The sequence below is a fragment of the Acartia tonsa genome, chromosome 4, assembly GCF_053477335.1.
Source record: "Acartia tonsa isolate MP-2025a chromosome 4, ASM5347733v1, whole genome shotgun sequence".
Lineage (NCBI taxonomy): Eukaryota > Metazoa > Arthropoda > Copepoda > Calanoida > Acartiidae > Acartia > Acartia tonsa.
Window position 1 is genome coordinate 43,532,281 of NC_137263.1, and position 21,080 is coordinate 43,553,360.

Consider the following 21,080-nt stretch of genomic DNA (forward strand, 5'->3'; position numbering starts at 1 on the left):
TCATGGGCTAATATAATTTCCATTTTATCAATAACGCGTCAGACAAAGCAGCAGTAGGTACTGTTTCTAATTTGAACTATAATGGTTTTAGTATGAGTTCACCTATTCATAGATCTTAAGGAATAAGACAATGTACGATTTACAAGTTGAATAAAATTTGTTGGTTGAAAAGTTGGAACACTATGTTTAAGTTTGAACCGACCAATTAAATCAAGAATTATCTTAAACCTTTTAAGATAATAATTTTGGTTCCAGTATAATTAACAGTAAAATGTCCCCTTTTCTCAGAACTTGGAAAAAATCTTTATAATGGTCAAAGTACCATTTCAGACGAAGACAATTTGACATCAAATAAGAATATTATATAGTATCTTTGCCAGTTAAAAAAGACTAAATTAATAAAAAGAGCTAACCGTTACGGACGGACGTACGTATGTACAGACGGACCGACCCTAATTATAGAAATTAAAGGCCATTATAGAAAGGTAAAGTGAGTATTCAAATAACGAAAAATCATTGAATTTTGAATTGGTGGAAAATGTAAAAGCTATATGCCTTTATTTTGCAAAAAAAAAAGGGCATGAAAAAACACGCACAAATAAACATGATCATTAACATTTTATTAAATACAGAGGCGGAATATGTAGTTTTAATTATTAATATGATATAAATAGAAAATGTAAACAAATGATGATAAAATATAACGATAAATACTTTTTTATATTGTTGATCTAACAAAATTTATTTAGAGTATACCATTTGTGTAGTACTGGAAGTTGTCGTACAACCTGAAAAAAAAACATTTGTATTCATCATAATATAAAGCTTTCCTGAGAATAAAAATATTTGAAATGTCATCAGCTAGAAACAAAATTTAAAAATTTAAAAATAAATTTTTGAACCCCAACGTTCATTTAGTGGGGAGGGGGGTATTCACCCCCACCCCTTAGACGCGACGTCCCTGCAACTACGATGCCAATAGTAAGGACATACTTAGTGGTGAGAGAGTTGATGGAGTGGTTGACCATTTGATCCACAAGTGTGTGAAGCTTCTCCTCGGTCAGGTTGATGTGGAACCTGCTCCTCATGGCCTGCACAGTGCTGCTACTGCTGTTGAAACATGGCAGCTGGGAACCTAAGCAAAATTATTCCACGTGAGTGGGTATGGTACATAATGTTGATTCCAAGTTTAGATAGTTCGATGATACTAAGACTATCAATGGGACAATGGACTGTTTATTAGTCCCCAAAGTTTTATAATAACGCGTTTTCTTATTCGTTAGCTTAACAACTTTGGAGACTTCAGTGAATTTTAATTGGTTATTTCATTAAGTTCAAACGTTTCAACCACTAATTTTAATCAGTGGAAAGGTATTTTTTCTTCTTCTCATCATTGGGGATGTACATCAATTTATCGGCCATTGTCTTATCCCTTTAGATTCCTGATCACTCTAGTATTCATTATTGGCATTATTTTACTCACAACTGTAAATATGCATTTTTTAAAAGGCTTTTAAAACAGGCACCTTAGGAGAATATATAATGGACAATAAATTGAAACTACATAAAACCCAATTTAAACTCTTCTGTATATTATATGTAGTTATTGATAGAAAAGTAAGTTTGGTCTTTGCTATTTATTGAAAGAACCGTGGATTTAATAATAGTACCCAAAGTTTTATTCAAGCGACTGTGAGATCGTGCATATAAAACTTTAGGTATCATTATAATTTACAGTCCAATGGCCACTCCCACCCTTTTTAAAAAATAATATATACCAAGGCTATGAAATACTTGGAACTTGAACTGCTCTTTTTGGTCATTATTGTCCTTATACTTTTTAGCTTTTAATGATAAAATTAAGTAAATATCTTCAAAAATTTTCTTTTTGTTCATTAAAAATTATCTGAGTAAAAATGTAATATTTTGCAACAAATCTCTCTTTTTCATTTAATTAATTGCATAAAACTTACATAAATGAATGGATATAAAGGTTTTTATACGTTTTTGCTGTCAATTGCAAAGATTAAAATTGATTGCAGACAAAATGATTTTTTTGTGATCATATCAACAATTTACAAATATGATCACGTTCAATTTTTTTCTTTTTTCTACAAGAAATATAACTTTCATTAAAGAAAAGCTTTAAAACTCAAACAGTCTGACAATCGAACAGTAAAACTTGATTTAAGAAATGCTCCTGCTTCTAATCATCCTAGGATTTACTATTTTAAAAATGAAAATAATAGGATAATTATTTCAACGTTTTCTAAATTATACCATACTGCTACAAGAATCATCATGCAAACTTATTGAAATCAAGAGATTTATTTACGATTAAATGTTGAATTACGGACAGATCATAATTGTAGAAAAGACTCGTTTTAGCAACAAAATCGCAAACAAGCAAATGACATAGCAAATTGTATATAGGAAAGTCATTGGAGAGTAATCTAATGATATTTTGTAAAAAAAATCGTCACTAATGAATACATGGAATTTGGAAAAAATGAAAAGAAAGTATTTATCGACTTTTATCAAAATGTACATAACACCTATTTTTTAAAAGCGAAGCTTTTCTATAATTAGGGTTGGTCCGTCCGTACGTCCGTCCGTACGTCCGTCCGTAACGGATAGCTTTTTTCGTTATTTTAGGCATGTTAGAGTTGTCCTATTGATTTCAAACTTTGCATGGTGATTCCTGTAGTAGTTAGGTACGATTTAGAAAGCGGAGCACTTTTATAATCATTACCAGAATGTCCGTACGTCCATTTTAAACATGTTGATTTTTTTACTTTTTTAACAACAAATTTTGTGTGATCTAATAATCCGATTGATCTGATTTTTGGTATACTAATTCCTGGGACAACAAAGTACAACATTATAAGCGAAGCAACTCTATAATCAAGTCCTAAAAATGTAAGTATATCCATAAACATTATTCTGTATCAAGCAGTTTTTCAACAATTTTACTTATAATTTTGCTTCGACTCTTATACATTTATATTCTGATTATTCAGTTCTGACACTATACAAGTGTTAATGTCCGTTTGTCCTACCGTTTCAGTGCTTCGCTTTTATGGATGTTGTCATCCTTGTTATGATAAAAGTTTTATCTTTATTACGTTAATGTTGCAGTTATGTGTTTTAATGGCAATACCTGCTCTCATCACATCCACAAGATTGATAAACTTCTCCTCGTGTTTCCTGGCGGCCACCAGTCCCTGCAGGATCAGAATCTTGAAGTACTCGAACATGTCTCCACCTTCACCACCCATGACCTAAAAAGAACAAGAATGGCATTATCAATCAATGCAAAGCTTAACAAATTGGACGCACAAACGAAAGATTGATAAACATTAAGTGACGGCAATTTAAATTAGAAGAATTTTTTTTAAAAGAAATGCACAAAAGTTTGAGTTAAATAACTTAAATACAGAAAATTTTACACCTCAAAATATCTATGAAATCAATAAGTTTAAAATGGACCGATACGAACTTTCTGTTAAGATTATAAAGTTGCTGTAGAATTACCAAACTGTTACAGGAATTATCATAAATGGTTTGAAATATATTTGGACGGTTAAATAAGTACAAAAATGCATATAATTAAAAATAGTTTTAAATTTTAATCTAATTATATTTTGTTTAAGGATTCTATTTTTCAATACCTAATATGTAATTAAACAATATAAATCTAAAATTAAAAGATAACAAGAACAGTAAGGTCAAAAAGTAGTGAACCAGAAACACACCAACAACGATTTGAAAATATGTAAAGATATTACAAATATACAAATTTTTTAACAGGGGTTGGCAGTCAATCTTATCGATCGGAGGGGAGGGGGTAAAGGGTCTGGATCGATAATATCATCTTTGTTAAATGGCAGATTTTAAAAATCAAATACGGTGATTTGTTAACTAGGAAGATGTCTTCTTTGTTTGTTAACGATACCTACACAGTGCGTTCGAAGATGCTTTGACTTTAGTGTCAGAACCTAAATGGGACATAGTGCATTTCATTACCCTGGGTTAGGTAACTTCATTTCACTTTTCAATAAAATCTAAAATGCAGCCGTTTTTGAGAAAATTAGATTTGAAAATTTCAAGTTAAATTTTCACCCACTGGAGTTATCGCATAACCATGACAAGAAAAGAAAAGATTATTTATTTAAAATTTTGAACAAGTTTGCTTTTATAAAGTTCTTCATAAAGTCACTTCTGAAGTGAGTTGATTTATGGCCATTTTTATCAGTTGCTTTGCTAAAGTCACGGAAATTCAGCCTTAAATAAATCATATATAGAGAGAGGTTTTATGGCAGACTTTATAAAAACAAGGTTGTTCAAAATTTTAAATAAATAATCTTTGCTTTTCTTGTCATGATTTTGCTATCTGATATCTATTCCAACTGTATAACAATACTTTACACATATTGATCAATCCAAACATTTAGTAGTTTGCTTTTGCTATACTTATAGAAATATATACAAATAAACGATTATAAATAAGAAAATGCCGTTTCTTAAAGGCGTACGCAGTCATACGCAATATTGGAAGGGTCACTTAAATTTCAGATCTTGGTTTTTGCGGTTTGAGAAAAATGCATCTTGTTATCCTAGCGAAGTTAAAAATAAAATTGATATAAGAAATTTGCGTCCCTCTTAAAATATTGCGTACAATTTTGAGAAACGGCATTTTCAAATAACCTACCTCTACAAACTCGGGCGTCAGTTTGAAGGGAGAATTTTCAAATCCCAGATTCTTAGGCGAGGCGGAGAGTATGAATCCGTAGTCTATATGAATAATATGGCCTTCGTTTGACAATAATATGTTTCCATTGTGCCGATCTTTAACCTGAAAATAAAAATGTTAGTTTTCTTAAAAACTTTACCTTTGGGAAATAAGGTTTTTTTTTTTAATGCATCCATCTCGTAATCAATGTATAAATGACACTTAGAATTCGATTTTCGATCTGAAATTTTGCATGAGTAATCCTTGGTAGGTCTATTTTCCCTAAATCGAACAAAAAGTTGAAAAAAGTAACGGCTAACGGCTCAGCCGTTTTTTGCTATTTTAAGGGCAAATCTGTCATAAATTACGTAGGAATCAACTACTTGAAACATATTTTTGCTTTAAATCATGTGAAATGATACAAAAAAGCATTTTTTAAAATTTCTAGTACCAGCAACTGCCGGCTAGAACAGTTTGAAAACGTTTTGTAGCAGCAAAGATTATTATGAGGAGATATGTTTCGTGATGATTTGCCTCGAAAAAAATCCAAAAATGGCTAAACGTCTGAGCCGCCAGCCGTTAGCCGTTACTTTCGAGTATGAACAATATATACAATATACATACAACCATGGAACGTCTAGAAAAGGTTTTTTCATATAATTTCAGAAAATTTAAAGAAAAATGGCCAAGACAAGCAAAATTTCAATTGGATAGAAACACTTTAGTCCTACCTCAGTGGCATAGAAAACATTTAATTAGTGCATAGCTGGACATTATTTTCTAATGCTTTCAGCCGAAAAAAAATTTAAAAATTCGATGAAAATCAGCTAAAATAGGGAGACACGAAGGGCTCATTTAAGTGCTAAAAACACACTAATGCAGAAAGACTTTTAGGAGGCCGTTGTTTTGAAGGTTCTTGGGGTCATACAAATGACGATACCCTAATTGGTAAAAAGGGTAAAACAACAGTTCTTTACCCAAAAATGACATGAAAAATAGGTGAGTAATTAACTTGCTACTAAAAAACACTAATCATCTTTACCTGTATTAGATAAGAAACTATAGAATAAGCTGCGCAACTGTGGACAAAGTTTCTCTGCGCGCACAAAAATTCTTCAGAGTTTAGAGCCCCAAACTCGGACAGGAAATATTCAAGCAAAGTTTTCTTACTGTTCTTTTTCACCTGATTATAAAAAATAAAATATAATAACAAAATATGAATCAAATACATTTTTGATTATCATATTAAAATAAAATTTTGTTCTAGAAAACCTAATAATTAGATAAAAAATAACATCTGTTTTGTAAATCCCAAGGCATTAGCGTAATTGGTTACAGGGAGTTGTCGGGTTCGAGTCTAGATCACACCCCATCAATTTTGAAGATTTTTAACATTTAACTATAATTTTAATATAACATTTATGCATGTTTTTGTATTGATAGTATATACTATACAGTTCACTATTGTTTATTATTAATTAAAATGTATAGGATGTACCTATTTATAACATATAAAAAAGTTTAGATGTAAAATTGGCAAGAAATATATGTAAATTGACAATTTTGACGGGTACTTTAAGTATGACTGTATTTTTGGCAGAGTTTTTTTTACATTTGACAAAAAAAAACATCCAGATGTATTTCTGCCAGTTGCAGGAACGCCTTGTACTCCATCATACTAGAGACGTTAAAAATGGTACATACTGCTGCACTACTATGTCAGGCGCGTGGGATTCAAAATGCAAAGACATATGTATATTTTTTAACTCTTATTTTATATATCTTAATTGGAACTGATGATCTATTTAATAGTGAAACAATTGTCTTCCATCAATAAAATGTTAAAAAAATAACCTCTGTGTTTATATATATTAAATACAATAGTAGATATAGGGGGAATGCTTTAGTCTAGAAACAGGCGCAACTCATTACCATGCAGTTTTAAGACTTCCAGACAAAGGTCGTATAACCAAAGGGTTGGTTGTTTATCGGGTATTATGGACTGTCGGAATGTCAGTTGACAGACGGACAAAAACAAAGTAAATAAAAGAGTAGCTTCGCTATTAATAATACTAACCTGATGTAATGAAACAGTATTTAAAATTGGTTCTATCAATCCACTATCATTAGAAAGCACCAAAATCCTAAAATTAAGGTTTGTGTTAGTTGTAAATATTTCTTATCATGTAGTCCTTAGGCAATATGGTAATGAATTTAAATGGAAAAATATCTTTTATGATGTTAGGAATAAGGGGAATGGATAATACATGGTGAAATAATACCCCCCCCCCCCCCCCCCTTTCTACAAAGACTATGCATGCAACTCTGACAGACTCGCAGACATACAGACAAAAACATCCTGTTACTTCTAAACATAAATATGTTAGAATTTAGTAATATAATAATATTACCTATTCTATTTTACTAATTGAAACTATTTTTAAATACTTATGAATGATTTGACATCATATTAAATCTATTTTTAGACCTCTATAAGGCACTTCAATTATGAAGATGTATTAATCATGTGAAAAAAAATGTTGTTCTTTAAAAGCGAAGCTTTTGTAATTAGGGACGAATCGTTCGTAACGGCTAGCTCTTTTCGTTAGGACAGTTAGAAATGTCCTATCGATTTCAAACTTTGCTTGATGATTCCTATACGTTATGTACAATTTAGGAAGCGTAGCAACTCTATAATAATGACCAGAAAGTCTGCACGTCCATTTTAAACATCCTAAATTTTGAACTTTTTGACAACAACTTTTTAAATGATATAATCATCCTATCTATATTATTTTTTGGAATAATGATTCCTAGGACAACAAATTACAATATTATATCAAATCCTAAAAATGTAAGTATGTCCTTTTACTGTATCCTGTATTTAAGCAATTTTGTAACAAATAAATTTTGTAGCATTTTGTTACGACTTAAAAAGTAATGTTCGACTTATTAAGTTCTGACGATTTTAAGAGTTATTGTCCGTTTGTCATTCCTTCTGAGTTTAGAGCTTCGCTTTTATGTATATTGTCATCCCTTTTATAATAGAAAACAAAGAAATGGCACACAAAGAAAAATCATTCAAAACCTTTTCACTATTCAAAGTATTTTTTACATCCAGTTAAACTACAAGACTGAAGAGGGTGCAATGTCCACTGAAATATATTTCAATAAATAACTAAGAAGTATCAAAGACTTTTTCACTCAGTGAATTTATCAAAGTATTTTTATTATGAATGGTGTAACATTTTTTCTTCAAAAGTCGTATCCCTCCCCCCTGCATTAGAAATGAAACAATCCCAAAAAATCTAAAAAGGTTTTAAATTTTATTTTATAAAATAAACCATTATTTAGTCAAAATTTCTACATTAAAAAAAGAATAAAAATTAGTTTTGTCAAAAAAAATTTGGATGAATATCAATGAAACAAATGCAGGGATTAATATTTTTTACTTTGTTGACTCAAAATATCTTTATCTCAACTAAGATCTCGTAAACGGCTAGACCAATCCTTGAACAATTTGCAGAAAATTTTACCATCGGCCAGGTGGAATGTATGAAGACCTAGACGCAAGGGGCGAAGATACTAATCAAATAAAAGCAAAGAAAGAGGTTAATAATATGGTTAAAATGTTTGAAAAAGGAAATATTTAGACCTGTTATAGGATGTAAACAATATTTGACGTAACCTGTATTCTAACAAATATCCAATTATGTAAAAATTCTTTGTTAGATTATTTGCATCAAAATTAGCTGGATATAACAAATATAATTTTATATTAGTACAGCAGCTACTCTATAAATAGTGTGGACGTTAGTAAATTCGTTCCTTTTATTTATTATTTATCGGATTGTATCACAGACAGTTTTTAGATTTTAGATTCCAGTTTTGTTGGTCTCGGGGGGCCGTGTACCCGGACCAGCAAAGCAGGGATTAAGTTTATATTATTATTATTATTTGTGGAAAATATTTTCAAATACAATATCATTAATCCTTTTTTAGTTTTGCACAGGACCGGTTCTAATTGACCGGAAAATAATCGTTTTCAGAACAATCTGGAAGAAATAACCACATTAAGAGGTAATAAGTAAAAAAAAACACCAAGAAAACGTTGATATCTCCATTTTCATAACAAATGTACTCAATGAATTTCAAACATGATGGGGGGGGGGGGGGGAGAATTATTACAAAAAAAATTTTGCGCAAATATAAATCAGAAAATAAAAAGGTTATCCAAAGCAAATACAAAAATAACTGATTAATTTAAGAATGAGTCGGTCGGTCAGTGGGGTAGACAACACTTATAGAGATGCAATGCATTTAAAAATTCAAAATTCATGTACCTATTCCTTCATCCCGGAATTTTTATTTACAAAATATTTTGCATAGATTCTTAATATAATGCTATTTATATTTAGCTAAAATAAACCAATTAGTTATGTAAAATTTGTTTATTATATTAATTAAATAGGTATCTAAAATCCTGAATGAAATTTAAGTAAAGGGATAGTTCTATGAAGTGTATTTAAAGAGTTAGGGTACTTAGAGTAGTGAACTTTTATATGTCTTAGTAGAATATATTAGGCATTGGATAGATATGATTTTATGTTAAAGAATTTTTAACATTGACCAGACCAAACTTTTTTTATTTGACAATATCGAAAAAAGTTAAAGAGATTTGCCACATAAATTACATGAGAATGGTCTATTTTTTTCCAAATATGTATAGCCAAAACACCAATTTTAGATAATCTTTTTCCACATATTTCACAAGAGTTATAAAAAAATTGAACAGGGGTTCCCCTTGGGACAAGTTACTTAAAAAACATAAAAAATAACGTCCGGTTCACTATAGGACAGGTTTTCTATAGATAATCATAAAAATATAATGTCTATAAATAAAAGCTCTGTAATTAGTTTAATCATTGTTTATGGTTAAATTCATGAAAATTGTAATCCAAATTTTTGTTGAATTTGGCTAAAAATACTAATAAAAACAACACTTTACCAGTTAATAGCAAACTATTTTTATCATTTTAAATAGATTCATCTAGAATCTTAATTTGCTCATCTAATTCAATAATGTTCCATAATAACTTAAGACATCGATATTTATTGGGTGTTATTGTCTTTAGTTCCTACTAAAAAAAAACAGTAACCACTGGACCTATATGGTTCTCCCTTTCAGTGAAGCTTCATTTATGTCCCTTTTTGGTGACCCTATTGACATGGGTGGTTTGCCGCCTGTTTTTTATATTCATAGAACAAAATGAAATGGGTGAAGAAATATTAATTTTTGAATGTGTCTTTCATAGAACCACAAAATAACTTACTTGTAGGGCCTAACATAGAGCGGGACATGCTCTTCCTTCCAGATCTTTTGCAGCAACGTCAAATATTGATAGGCAAGCAGTTCTTGTCTCAGATCATCTCCACACTTCACTATCACAGATAATAAACTCCAGGTGGGCAGGTTGCCGTACGGGCTGGAGCTGCGGATCCGCTTCACCTTCTCCTCCCAAGGCTCCTTCAAGACACTGGCCGACGGGTCCTCGGGATCGCGCTGGAACCCAGTTCGTGAGCGGGGCGCGTCAACTGATTCTGACAACCGTCGGCGGATCTCGGCTGCAGCAATGAATATTGGCTCGCGCGAGTCGGTCGACTCTACTGACATCTGACTGATGGTGTCCTTGTCCGGGTGGATGCGTCGCAGGGTCTGATACTGAGCCGTGATCTCGTCGTCGTCTTGGGACCAACAATCAGCATCCTCTGGGGTCAGACAGAAGGAGTTGAGCGAGCCGGTCTCGGCAGCCGACACAACGGTCTGATCGAGGTCATACTGGCAACCCCTTGCTCCCTCGACGTCTGGCAGCTGTTCCTCAGATTTTACCTGGAGACGTATGGATATCACATTATTTTAATATATCATATGTAGGTGCTCTCCCTTAAAGTGCAAAGCGAGTTTAGAACCCCCTCTCTTTTTTAAACGAAGTTAAACATAAGAGAATCTATTTTTTTACTTTCTTTAAGCCTGACCCATGCGGAGCTACCCTGTCTCCAATATAACCTAATACATATAACCAATATGACTAATCACAAATTTTGAATCCATTCCTGTCGAAGGGCATTCTGTATTTTCTTGGGTACAGGTGAAGTGGCTAGATCACTGACCGTTACCACCTCCACGTATATGATGAATGGAGCCTAAACAAGGAAAATATTATTCAAAGGCAGCCATGGATTCATGAATCACTGAACAAGAAGGGATCTTAAGGGATAAGACAACAAATGTTAAATTGATATAAAACTCCTATGATAAAAAATACTTTCTATAGATTAGAATCATTGGTTGAAAGGTTTGAACACTAGGGTGGGTCGATTTTGGACATTTTTTTTCTAAGGCCAAAGCGGGGATCTGCACTCAATTTATATAGATATAATACACCTCTGGATGATTTAAAATTTATCCTAAGTCTTAAAACCGCTGACGACCAGACATTCAATTGTATAGCTATTTGTAAATGGGAGTCAAAAATTTATTGAATCAGAACTATGGCTTCATGGTGCTCCCTGGAAATGCCTTGAGGAGCTGAGTCAGGAACTTTTGTCCGTTTCAAAAAATCTCGCTCCTAGCCTGAGAAAATCTAAAAAACCTCTACAAATTGGACAATTCTCTATAAACCTTTAAAAATTTTGGTTTTTTAGTGATTTCTAAGGCTAGGAACGAGATATTTTGAAACGGACAAAAGTTCCTGATTCAGCTCCACAAGGTCTTTCCAGGGAGCACCATGAAGCCATAGTTCTGATTCAAAAAAATTTTTGAATGTCGTCTTTGCATACTAATAAGTAATGAATTCTATTTTTAAGTGGTCGTGTTCTAAAACTCAATCTTTTAAAATTCTTTTTCGGTCAGAAATGTTTTTAAGGTTAATTTTATCTGTTGCATATCCCCGCTTTGTCTAATTCCGATATGAACCCACGTGCACCCTATTGAACACTAATAGTTCAAAACTACCAATCCAATGAAGTAAAGTGTAATTTAAAGACCAAACTTCCCCCTCTCAGTGAGTAGCTATATTATACAAGTGGGACCTTAAACTAATAAAGCTGTTACTGTAAATGGAAAGTAATGTCTTTGTCGAATGCTTTTTTGACTGCAAACATTGAAAGATTAATCTTTTAAAATACGTTTTTAACCGGTTATCATTACAGCTAATTAGCATAAAAGTTATTAACATTCAATTAAAAATATACATAGATCTAATATCATTGAAAGGTAAATAAGTACCTACCCTTATTTATACAAATTAATTGGTATTATAGACCTTAGGACGTCATAATCAAATCATTATTTATTAGGTACTAAATCAATTTTAATCTTTTTTGCTCCTATTAAGTTAACAAGCATACAATAAAAAACTTAGCAGTCAATCAACATTCAAAACATTTGATGGAAATATCCCTTTTCCCCAAATACTTACTTTATCTTTAGAATTAAGGACACTTGCAGCCTGTGGCGGGATTCTCACAACAAAATGAGAAAAGTCCGGAGTCCGATGCGGCAGCCAAACTCTGGCGGGCAGGTTCAGGTTTAGCGTGGACAATTCGGCCAGCAACCGCTGCGTTTTGGTCTCGCGGTCAGGTAGCTGCGCTAATCTACGCCCTACGTTCACCAAGGCCTATAATTTTATAATAAAGTTAATTTAAATAGAATTAACACATAAAATAAGTTTCTTTTTTCTAGAAAGTGTATCATTCTTTTACCCCTCGAAAGTTCCATAGATTTATATAAATACAGGCTGGCCACAAACATACTATTTCCACTATTTCCACTATTTCCACTATTTTTGCATACTATGCAAACTATTCCAAAAAAATATGCTATTTCCACTATTTTTGCATACTATGCAAACTATTCCAAAAAAATATGCTATTTCCACTATTGTCCAAAATTGCATACTATTTCCACTATTTCTTTGGATTTCAGATAAATCTTCAATTTTTAGGTAACTAAAACAAACTGATTTTTTTGATCATGAAAAGAAAGCCAAGTAGCAGGTTTCATCGCATTTTCACAGTATCTTTTCTCCTATTTCTAGTCCCTGTGGGGGGCTCTAACCCTGCGGGGCAATCATTAACACTTACCTAACCTAAATGCCTATCTATGCTACTGTGAAAATGCGGCAAACTCGCTACTTTGTTTTCAATTTTTTTTTAGAAATGTTTCCAGAAGAAAGTAGTCTTTCAGTTCAGATTGTTGTACCTTTATTGAAAGTTATTGGTATTTCTACATTCAATGTAAAGATTTCTCCTTTTAAATTTTAATATCATTGAGGAGTACTTTTATTATTAAATGATCCTACAGGTTACTGAGGTTTATGATTAACTCCTAACAAACTAATATAAATATAATGTGTTTCTCTATGTCATTAGAAAGATCCTCTCATTTTGTTGTAAAATATTTATTATTTGAACTTTTATTAATATTATTTATTAAACCATTTAGGAGGGGATATTTACCCCCCCCCCCCAAAATAAAAAATCTCTAATAAAAAAAATTTTTAATACTATATATTTAACAAAATTTAAATTACCCCCCCCCCCCCAAAATTTTACCCCGGGGGTAAATTTTGGGAGGGGTAAACTAAATTTACCCCTGCCAACAGATTTCAGAGGGGGTAATTACCCCCCCCCCCCCCCAAGCAAATTTTACCCCGGGGTAAAAATTTTGGGGGGGGTAAAAAAAATTTGCGGCGCGCTTCGCGCGCCATTTTACCCCCCCCAAAATAAAAAGCTTGGACGCCCCTGTCAGAAACTTTACCTTTATTTATTATTATTTATTATTATATTTGAACTTTCAATTTTTTTATATAATATTTCTTTTTAAAATCACGATATGAATTATGACACTGTGCACAACAAAATTATTTTACTAGTCCAAAATTTTTAATAGTCAATAAACAACTTATTTTTTTACTAATTCTTAGCTCATTTTTTTAATTTTTTTTTCAGAATAGAATGTTGGTGTTTGTTACTATGTTTTTCAATCTAATAAGACAAGAAAGTAATGATTTCCTGATAGCTAACCAACATTTTAAGGCCCTATAGTGTTTTAAATGCTTGCTATTTCATACTATTTTGTTTAAAATGCATACTATTTCATACTATTTTTAAAAAATTTACATACTATTGCATACTATTTTTTAAAATTTTACATACTATTGCATACTATTTACTTTTTTTTTGCATACTATTTTATACTATTTTGAAAAAAAGTCTGTGGCCACCCTGTAAATACGTTTCCTAAAAATTAATTCTTTAAAACAAGGGTGTAACTGTATAATATATTTGGAAAGATATATTTCTAGAAAATAATACCTTTAAAAATTCTAGTTGAGGTTGAAGCCTAGGAGCTCCACAAGAACAATGATGCATCTCACCACGCAGCTGATTAACCACACCTCGCTGCGAGTTAAAACATTGGCAACCGTTATCAAATGCGCGGCCAGAGGTTATATCCCCAAGCTGTAGCCGCGACCGCAACTCTAAGTCCAGATTGAGCAATCCAATTGGCGGCGGGTGATGAATGCCAGTTGCGTCTGATCTGGACCGCATGTGAGTTCGAATTTGCGTTCGATGCGTGCTCGCTATACCGCTGCTGCCGCCGCTAGGACCAACGCCGAGACTTTGCATATGAGAGTCGGTGGGAGTGTGGAACTCATGCGGACGCGGCGCCGTCAACAGATCACGTGTTGCGGATGGCTTTGGCGTAACAGCAGGACACTTGTGCCCGCGAAAACTTGTTTTCCAGGCCGTTCTACTCTCCAGTTGATTAGATTTATTGCTTGTCGGCACAAGGTCACCTGACAGGATAAGGGTTCGAAGCCGAGCACCCTGGGATTTCTTCTTGTGATTGCAGCAGTACGCTTCCAACAACCATGCACATTTCAGAGAAAAATCGACACAATTTCTGAAAAAAAACTCTGGTTATTACTTATTCAAATTCAAAATTATTATTAGTTCTCTTGGACGATTGCGAAATGTTTGAAGAATACATAGTCACAAAGTGTGCTTTCTATTAATGTGCCTCTCTCAAGCACTGATCCTACCCCAATCTCTTTCAACAAATGGAATATAAAGGGTATGAAAACTTTTGTTTTTGAAATATATAGGTATTTGGCCTGTACAAAGATGTTAGTTTAGTTAGGGTAAATTTTTTCCAATATGCCCACCTATACGGGGAGTACCCTTATCTTGCGGTGCCCTATCCTTGCAAAGCTACCCTGTACCCAATACAACCTGACCTAAAGAAATCAACAAACAAACGGAAAACAATCCCCCCCCCCTCCCCTATTCTTGACTAGGCATTCTGAGTGACTAACCTGCATCTTTGGACCAGGTATGGATGTAAAACCTCCGCCACTGGATGCATAGTTATGTACATGTTCATCAGCTGGGGCAGATAGAAGTCCACAGTACTGTCTTCAAAACTGAAAATCAATCACAAAATATATTCAAATCAAAGTGGAATATGAGAAGTATACCCACTGGAGGTAGGTGGTTCGAGTCTACAAATATCATCAGTAATTCATTATGGAACTAGTCTAAAGGTGTAATAGACGACAAAGTAATATAAATCCTCCATAATGATGATAAACAAAATTACACCTTCTGGTTTTTTAAATTATTGAATGTAAAATTTGGACATTGCTAGTTTGAACTTAACAATCGAGATCTAATAAAAGTACCCAAAGTTTTTTAGCCACTGTATTTAAAAACTTTGGATATCAATGTAATGCACGAAAAAAGATGTTAAAAAGATATCTTTCAAGCGAGTTTAACTTTACTATTAAATTCAATTAATAGAATATTTTTAGAAGGTATTCAACTAAAAACTTGTATCTAATCTCGTAAAGTTTAATTTTTAGTTGATACTTAATTGTTCCTATGCACCAACTTAACTAAAATATTCTTAAAAATCTGTCAACGTCATTAGGTCAGAAAATACAGTAGGTAAGTATTTTTATTATACTTGAGAAATATATATCCTAAATCTTTGTTTAACAAGGATGACAACATCCATAAAAGCGAAGCACTGAAACGGTAAGACAAACGGACATTAACACTTGTATAGTATCTGAACTGAAAAATCAGAATTTAAAAGTATAAGAGTCGAAGCAAAATTGTAAGTAAATATGTTAAAAAACTGCTTGAAGCAGGATAATGTTTATGGACATACTTACATTTTTTAGCTTGATTATAGAGTTGCTTCGCTTATAATATTGTTCTTTGTTGTCCCAGGAATCAATATACCAAAAATCAGATCAAAAGGATAATTAGAACACTTGAAAATTTGTTGTTAAAAAAGTAGAAAAATCAACATGTTTAAAATGGACGTACGGACATTCTGGTAATGATTATAGAGTTGCTACGCTTTCTAAATCGTACCCAACTACTACAGGAATCATCATGCAAAGTTTGAAATCGATAGGACAATTCTAACATGCCTAAATTAATGAATAAACGCTATCTATCTCGGACGGACGGACGGACGTACGGACGGACCGACCCTAATTATAGAAAAGCTTCGCTTTTAATAATTATAGAAAAGCTTCGCTTTTAAAAACTATTGTACCTAGGTATATATGCAAAGTAAATAGACATAACATATCTAAAGCTTTAGAATATATTATATCAGAAATTTCCACCTATAGAACGGAAACTGAAAAACTTTTAAATAATAGGTTTATTAGATATCTAGTTTTATTTTTGTTTACTTTTATTTTTTTCAGGTATCTACTGACTGTTTTCATGACTGATTTGAGTATTTAATCACCCCAATCTAACGTTAAACTAATTCAATGGGTAGGTATACAAGCTTTTAAATCCCTCTTTAACTTTTATTTTCCACAAAATGATTACTGAGCATCTTAAATCTAACCAAAATGGAACCATTACGAAATTCCTAAAAAAAATAAAACGTTCCTGTGTGTAATTCTTTTTTTTAAGTTTGATAAGTTAGAATTTTAGACGGGTCCTTAAAGAGACTTTTTTTTTCATAAATTGCAACTAAGGGTTGGGAGTTTGATACCACATTGTTCTTGTCATTGATACCTGAAGAGTCTATTGCCAATATACTCCAGAACTCCGGGCTCCTTCGTGATGAACAGATAGTTGATGGCCATTGAAGCGTCAAAGTGCTTAGACTCGAACAATCGCAGCAAGGATGAATGGGAGGAACGTTTAGATTCGCTGGGTTCTCGGCTCGGTCCGGAGGCCTACAAAATATTGGTAGGTATGTTATTAAAAATTGTAATAAAATATGTACCTACCTATCTGTTTGATTCCTAATATTAAAACAAATTTAAGTATATCTTTCCTGTTTTATGTAATTAATTTTTAAAAAGACAGCAAACTTTAAAAATCATAATACCTAGAGCATTAAATTGGAGAAAAGAGTAGTAATTTATATAGTTTAAGAATTTGCTCTTCGAAAAAATAACTGAAGAAAAGATACCTGTGGTGTGGCACTTTTATTGCTGCTGCTACAGCTGGAGCCGACACCTGAATCCCCTCCAGAACCTTCATCAACAACTACCCCATCATCAACACCTTTCCCAACAACCATACTGGCTTCGTGTGTAACGTTCTTGATTCCCGCATTTGCTTCACTTTCAACATTGGCGGATTTTTTAATAGAATCATTCGAAGATTTTTTACTATCAGCTGCATTATTATCAACATCACAATTATCTTGATTTGAAGCATATTTGGCTACACTAATGTTGAATGAATTGAGACAATGGTTCGGATTTCCTTCAACAAGAGAAACAGGGGTTTCGTCGAGCACCGCGAAATGGAGGGCATTGTGTGAGTTTACAACATTATCATTGGCTTCCTTAGCATTATTTTGGTTGTTGGCGGCTGCAGCAGCATTATCGGCAGCGGCGATAGCTTCATCGTTCCCGCTGCCGTCGTCACTTATCTTTTCACTGGCATTTTGAGGCTCCTTTAAATTGTGTACTTGCATTACTTGTAAAATTAGGTTGTTTAGTTAGGTCCGTTTGCCGTTCAAAGAATTGATTCGCAGACAAGTGACGATAAAGGATAAATTCTTGATAGGTAATTTATCTATGTACGTAAAGTACGTAAATTACATAGAAAAATTAATAAGAAATAACATATAAATTCAACTTAGAAAGAATATGTACCTATGTTTAATACATAACGAATAAATTATATAAATGGGACACCTGTCATTTTTTCCCTCAAACGAAAAAATATTTTTTTAAATCGAAATCATTTTGAATGAAGAAACCCAGAATAATTGATGAAATATTAGGCAATAGGACACCATTAATATCTTAAATGTGTCCATTTAAATTCAGAAAATTTCAAAACCTAATGATATCGAAGTTAAAAGAAACAGAAATTTCAATCATATTTTCCAACTTTTCTTAAAACTTCCTTTAATGCTCCTATATAGTTCATATTTGTTGAACCCTTTGTTCTCATTTGTCCATATACTATCATTACGGCAATTTTATTTTTTTATATGTCTTGGTCAGTCGTGATTTTCAGTTAAACAAACTATCGTATTAACTAGAATATCCCTTTTGATTTTTTAAGCATTGTATAGTGCACTTATCTGATAACAAACCCTTTTCATTCCTTTTATTCGTGATGGGTACTGAAAATTGACCTTTATTTTCCTTACGTTATTGTCTGATAAATTGTTAAAGGGGGGAGGCGGACGAGACACTTTTCGTAACCAAATCTAAAGCACAAAAGAACTCATCCAAAAAAGCACAGAAATTTGGTAAGAAAGTTAGGGCTGTAATACAACGTGGAACTGTAAAGCCACGGCAGTGACCCAATTTGGGACATCTGCCATACTAGGCGAGGTTGAGGTAAAAATAAGGAGCTCTCATGAGTTAGCGCGTCAAGTCATAAAGTGCTTGAATTTGAGAGCTGGAGCTGACACTAGTGGCTACACAAAAGTGTCTCGACCTACTCCATGATGACATAAGTCCAAACCCTAAGAAACTATAGCTAATCAATCAATCAATTTGTTACAAAAAGAGAGTCCGATCCGCATAGCCTCACCCCTTTTCAGTACACTTTTAAATATACGTTTATTGTTCATTTTAGTTGATCGATGCTTTTGCTGAGCTACTTAAAGCTTAATTGTTGTAAAATTCCAGGTAAAGCAAGTATGCCTGCTCCCCACTAGGAGCGGGGTGGGATGTGCCCTGGGTGGCCACAGGACCACCACCAACCTTTACAAACACCATTTCTTTTGTTACAACAACTACTGCACTCGGATAACTGTGGCGTTGGCAACCTCGACATTATTAGTTAAATCATCTGAAATAAGTTTTTTTTTGTTACATGAAACAGTCAACATTTATCACAGAAGGATCTCAACAAGAACAAGACACATCCCAGCTTTAACATAAAAAAATCCATTTTATATATGTATAAAAAAAACATGCATAATTTTAAAAATGTTGAGATACCCCTTGATCTTTGGTTGTATGTAACATTTTATATTTTTATACAGACAAGTTTAATACAAAATTTTGGGTATTTAAATAAATTTCATATTTTTTTATATAAAAAGGTACTCAGTACTTTGGCATTTATGGTGTTATATAACTATAAACTCTTCTAAAGTATTTCATATATAGTACATAGTAAATTTATGTTTTAATATTTAAAATAAAAAGTGTTTTAAAGTATTAAAGGAGTGTTTTAGAACTATTTATTATCTCAAGCTCTATTTAGACTTGTTTTAAGCAGAACAATAACAAAAAAAGCTATTTTTAAGTCTAAAGAAGGCTTGTTTTTGGACGAATGTTTTAAGCATGCATTCTAACTATAACAAAGCTTTTGAACAACCTAAAAACTATCCAAATGTAGCTTTTTATTTCGATTTAAAAAAAAAATTCAATTTGGGAGATTTTTAAGTCTTGAAAAAAGCAATTAGGTGGCTTTTAGGTAATTAAGCTTAACAGGGAAGGTGCGTTGTATTTGGATGAAAATATGTATATTGATATGCAAAGTACTTTACCTGCTAAAACATTTTTACTAGGAAAAAAAGGACTTATATTGACAAAGATTTTTATTCTCAATCTAAGGGGAAATTCAGTTGTGCTAATTTGTCGTAATCATAGATCAATCAAATTGATAAAAACTTAGTATGAAATTTGTATATTTTGCTTTGATTAATACCTATTATTTAAGTTATTTTTATATGCTATCAAATTCTCTTCTAAAGTCTGGAAAGATGTAAAAAAAAATACAATTGTATAATGCTGATTACGATCTGTAGGCACAATTCGGATTTCTCTCTAACTTAAAAAAAAAACACATATTTATTTTAAATCTTTTTTATCCCGGATACATTTCTATTCACATTTGTTTAACCAACCGTTAGAAAAATGTTCAAAATTTAACAAATATGAAAAAAAAGGTTGGGAGGAGTTTTAGAGGTAGGTTAGGTAGAAAAATACAAGCAAAAAGGCATGACAATCGCAGCCGCATTGATTTTTCGGTCTGTTTTTTTTCTTCAGCAGCCAAAAAGTAAGAGTCACTCTTTCAGCCGCAGTCATACCGCTTTTTTTTCAACATGCCGCAGTCAATCCGCACTAGAAATGCGCGACTACCAACCCCAACCCCTGCAAACTATTCCTTTAAATTTTCTTTGAATTCATTCAAATAAAATAAGTAGGTACCTATTTAATATTAAATCTGAGAAAAATATTCAAATATTTTAATAAGAATTATGAATCATTGATTTGATAGTAATCACTTGGCGAAAACGTGCATTATTTCATTATTTTTCATCAAGATATTTTGTTTTCAACTGTTTTTAACCTATTTTTAAAACATATATCAAAAATATACTATGACACCAGTAGAATCAAACTGCAGAGCCTAAATTTGAATTAAGTCCCCAATAAACTTTTTTGAGGGGATTTAAAAATTAATTTTTGCTGTTGCTGTGGTTCTTTTTGATCAGAGCAAAAGGTCTTTTTTTACTTGGGTAAAATTCGTAGCTTTTAGAGTGTTTTGCTTCATAAATATTGTATTCCGGTATAGAGTAAAATTAGGCCTTTTGTTTTCATCTAAATTGATTCATTAAAAACTTAATTCTTTGCAATATATCAATGAATTAACGGTGCTTGCTTACATGTGAAGACCGGAGCACCGAAAACCCCCCCCCCCCCGCTTAGTTTTGACAAAAATCAAAAATAAGGGGGGGGTAGTTTTTTAATGTCTACCACATGTAAGCAAGTACCGAATTAACATTATCGTGCTTGTTTTCTATCACTTATTTAAAAAT

The 21,080-nt window shown here is 32.5% G+C and overlaps 1 protein-coding gene across 1 annotated transcript; it reads right to left on the reverse strand.

The window, feature by feature from the left end:
* Positions 1 to 599: 599 nt before the first annotated feature.
* Positions 600 to 19,096, reverse strand: fwd (phosphatidylinositol 4-kinase beta fwd). The gene is made up of 14 exons (XM_080158385.1): positions 18,952 to 19,096; positions 17,250 to 17,741; positions 16,847 to 17,010; positions 15,115 to 15,222; positions 14,111 to 14,702; positions 12,214 to 12,411; positions 10,846 to 10,936; positions 10,066 to 10,621; positions 6,810 to 6,876; positions 5,775 to 5,915; positions 4,712 to 4,855; positions 3,161 to 3,281; positions 994 to 1,135; positions 600 to 788 (listed from the first exon to the last, which is right to left on the reverse strand). Exons 1-14 carry the CDS (start codon positions 19,024 to 19,026, stop codon positions 746 to 748), a joined length of 2,934 nt encoding a protein of 977 aa, XP_080014511.1. The 5' UTR covers positions 19,027 to 19,096; the 3' UTR covers positions 600 to 745.
* Between the last annotated feature and the right edge of the window lie 1,984 nt (positions 19,097 to 21,080).

Excerpts from the sequence above, each read along its gene's own strand:
- fwd (XM_080158385.1), bottom strand. The coding sequence starts at position 19,026 with ATGGTGTTTGTAAAGGTTGGTGGTGGTCCTGTGGCCACCCAGGGCACA. Across the intron at positions 15,223-16,846 it reads ATTGGCAATAGACTCTTCAG|TTTTGAAGACAGTACTGTGG; the intron begins GTATCAATGACA and ends ATTGATTTTCAG. Across the intron at positions 1,136-3,160 it reads TGTGGATGTGATGAGAGCAG|GTTCCCAGCTGCCATGTTTC; the intron begins GTATTGCCATTA and ends AATTTTGCTTAG.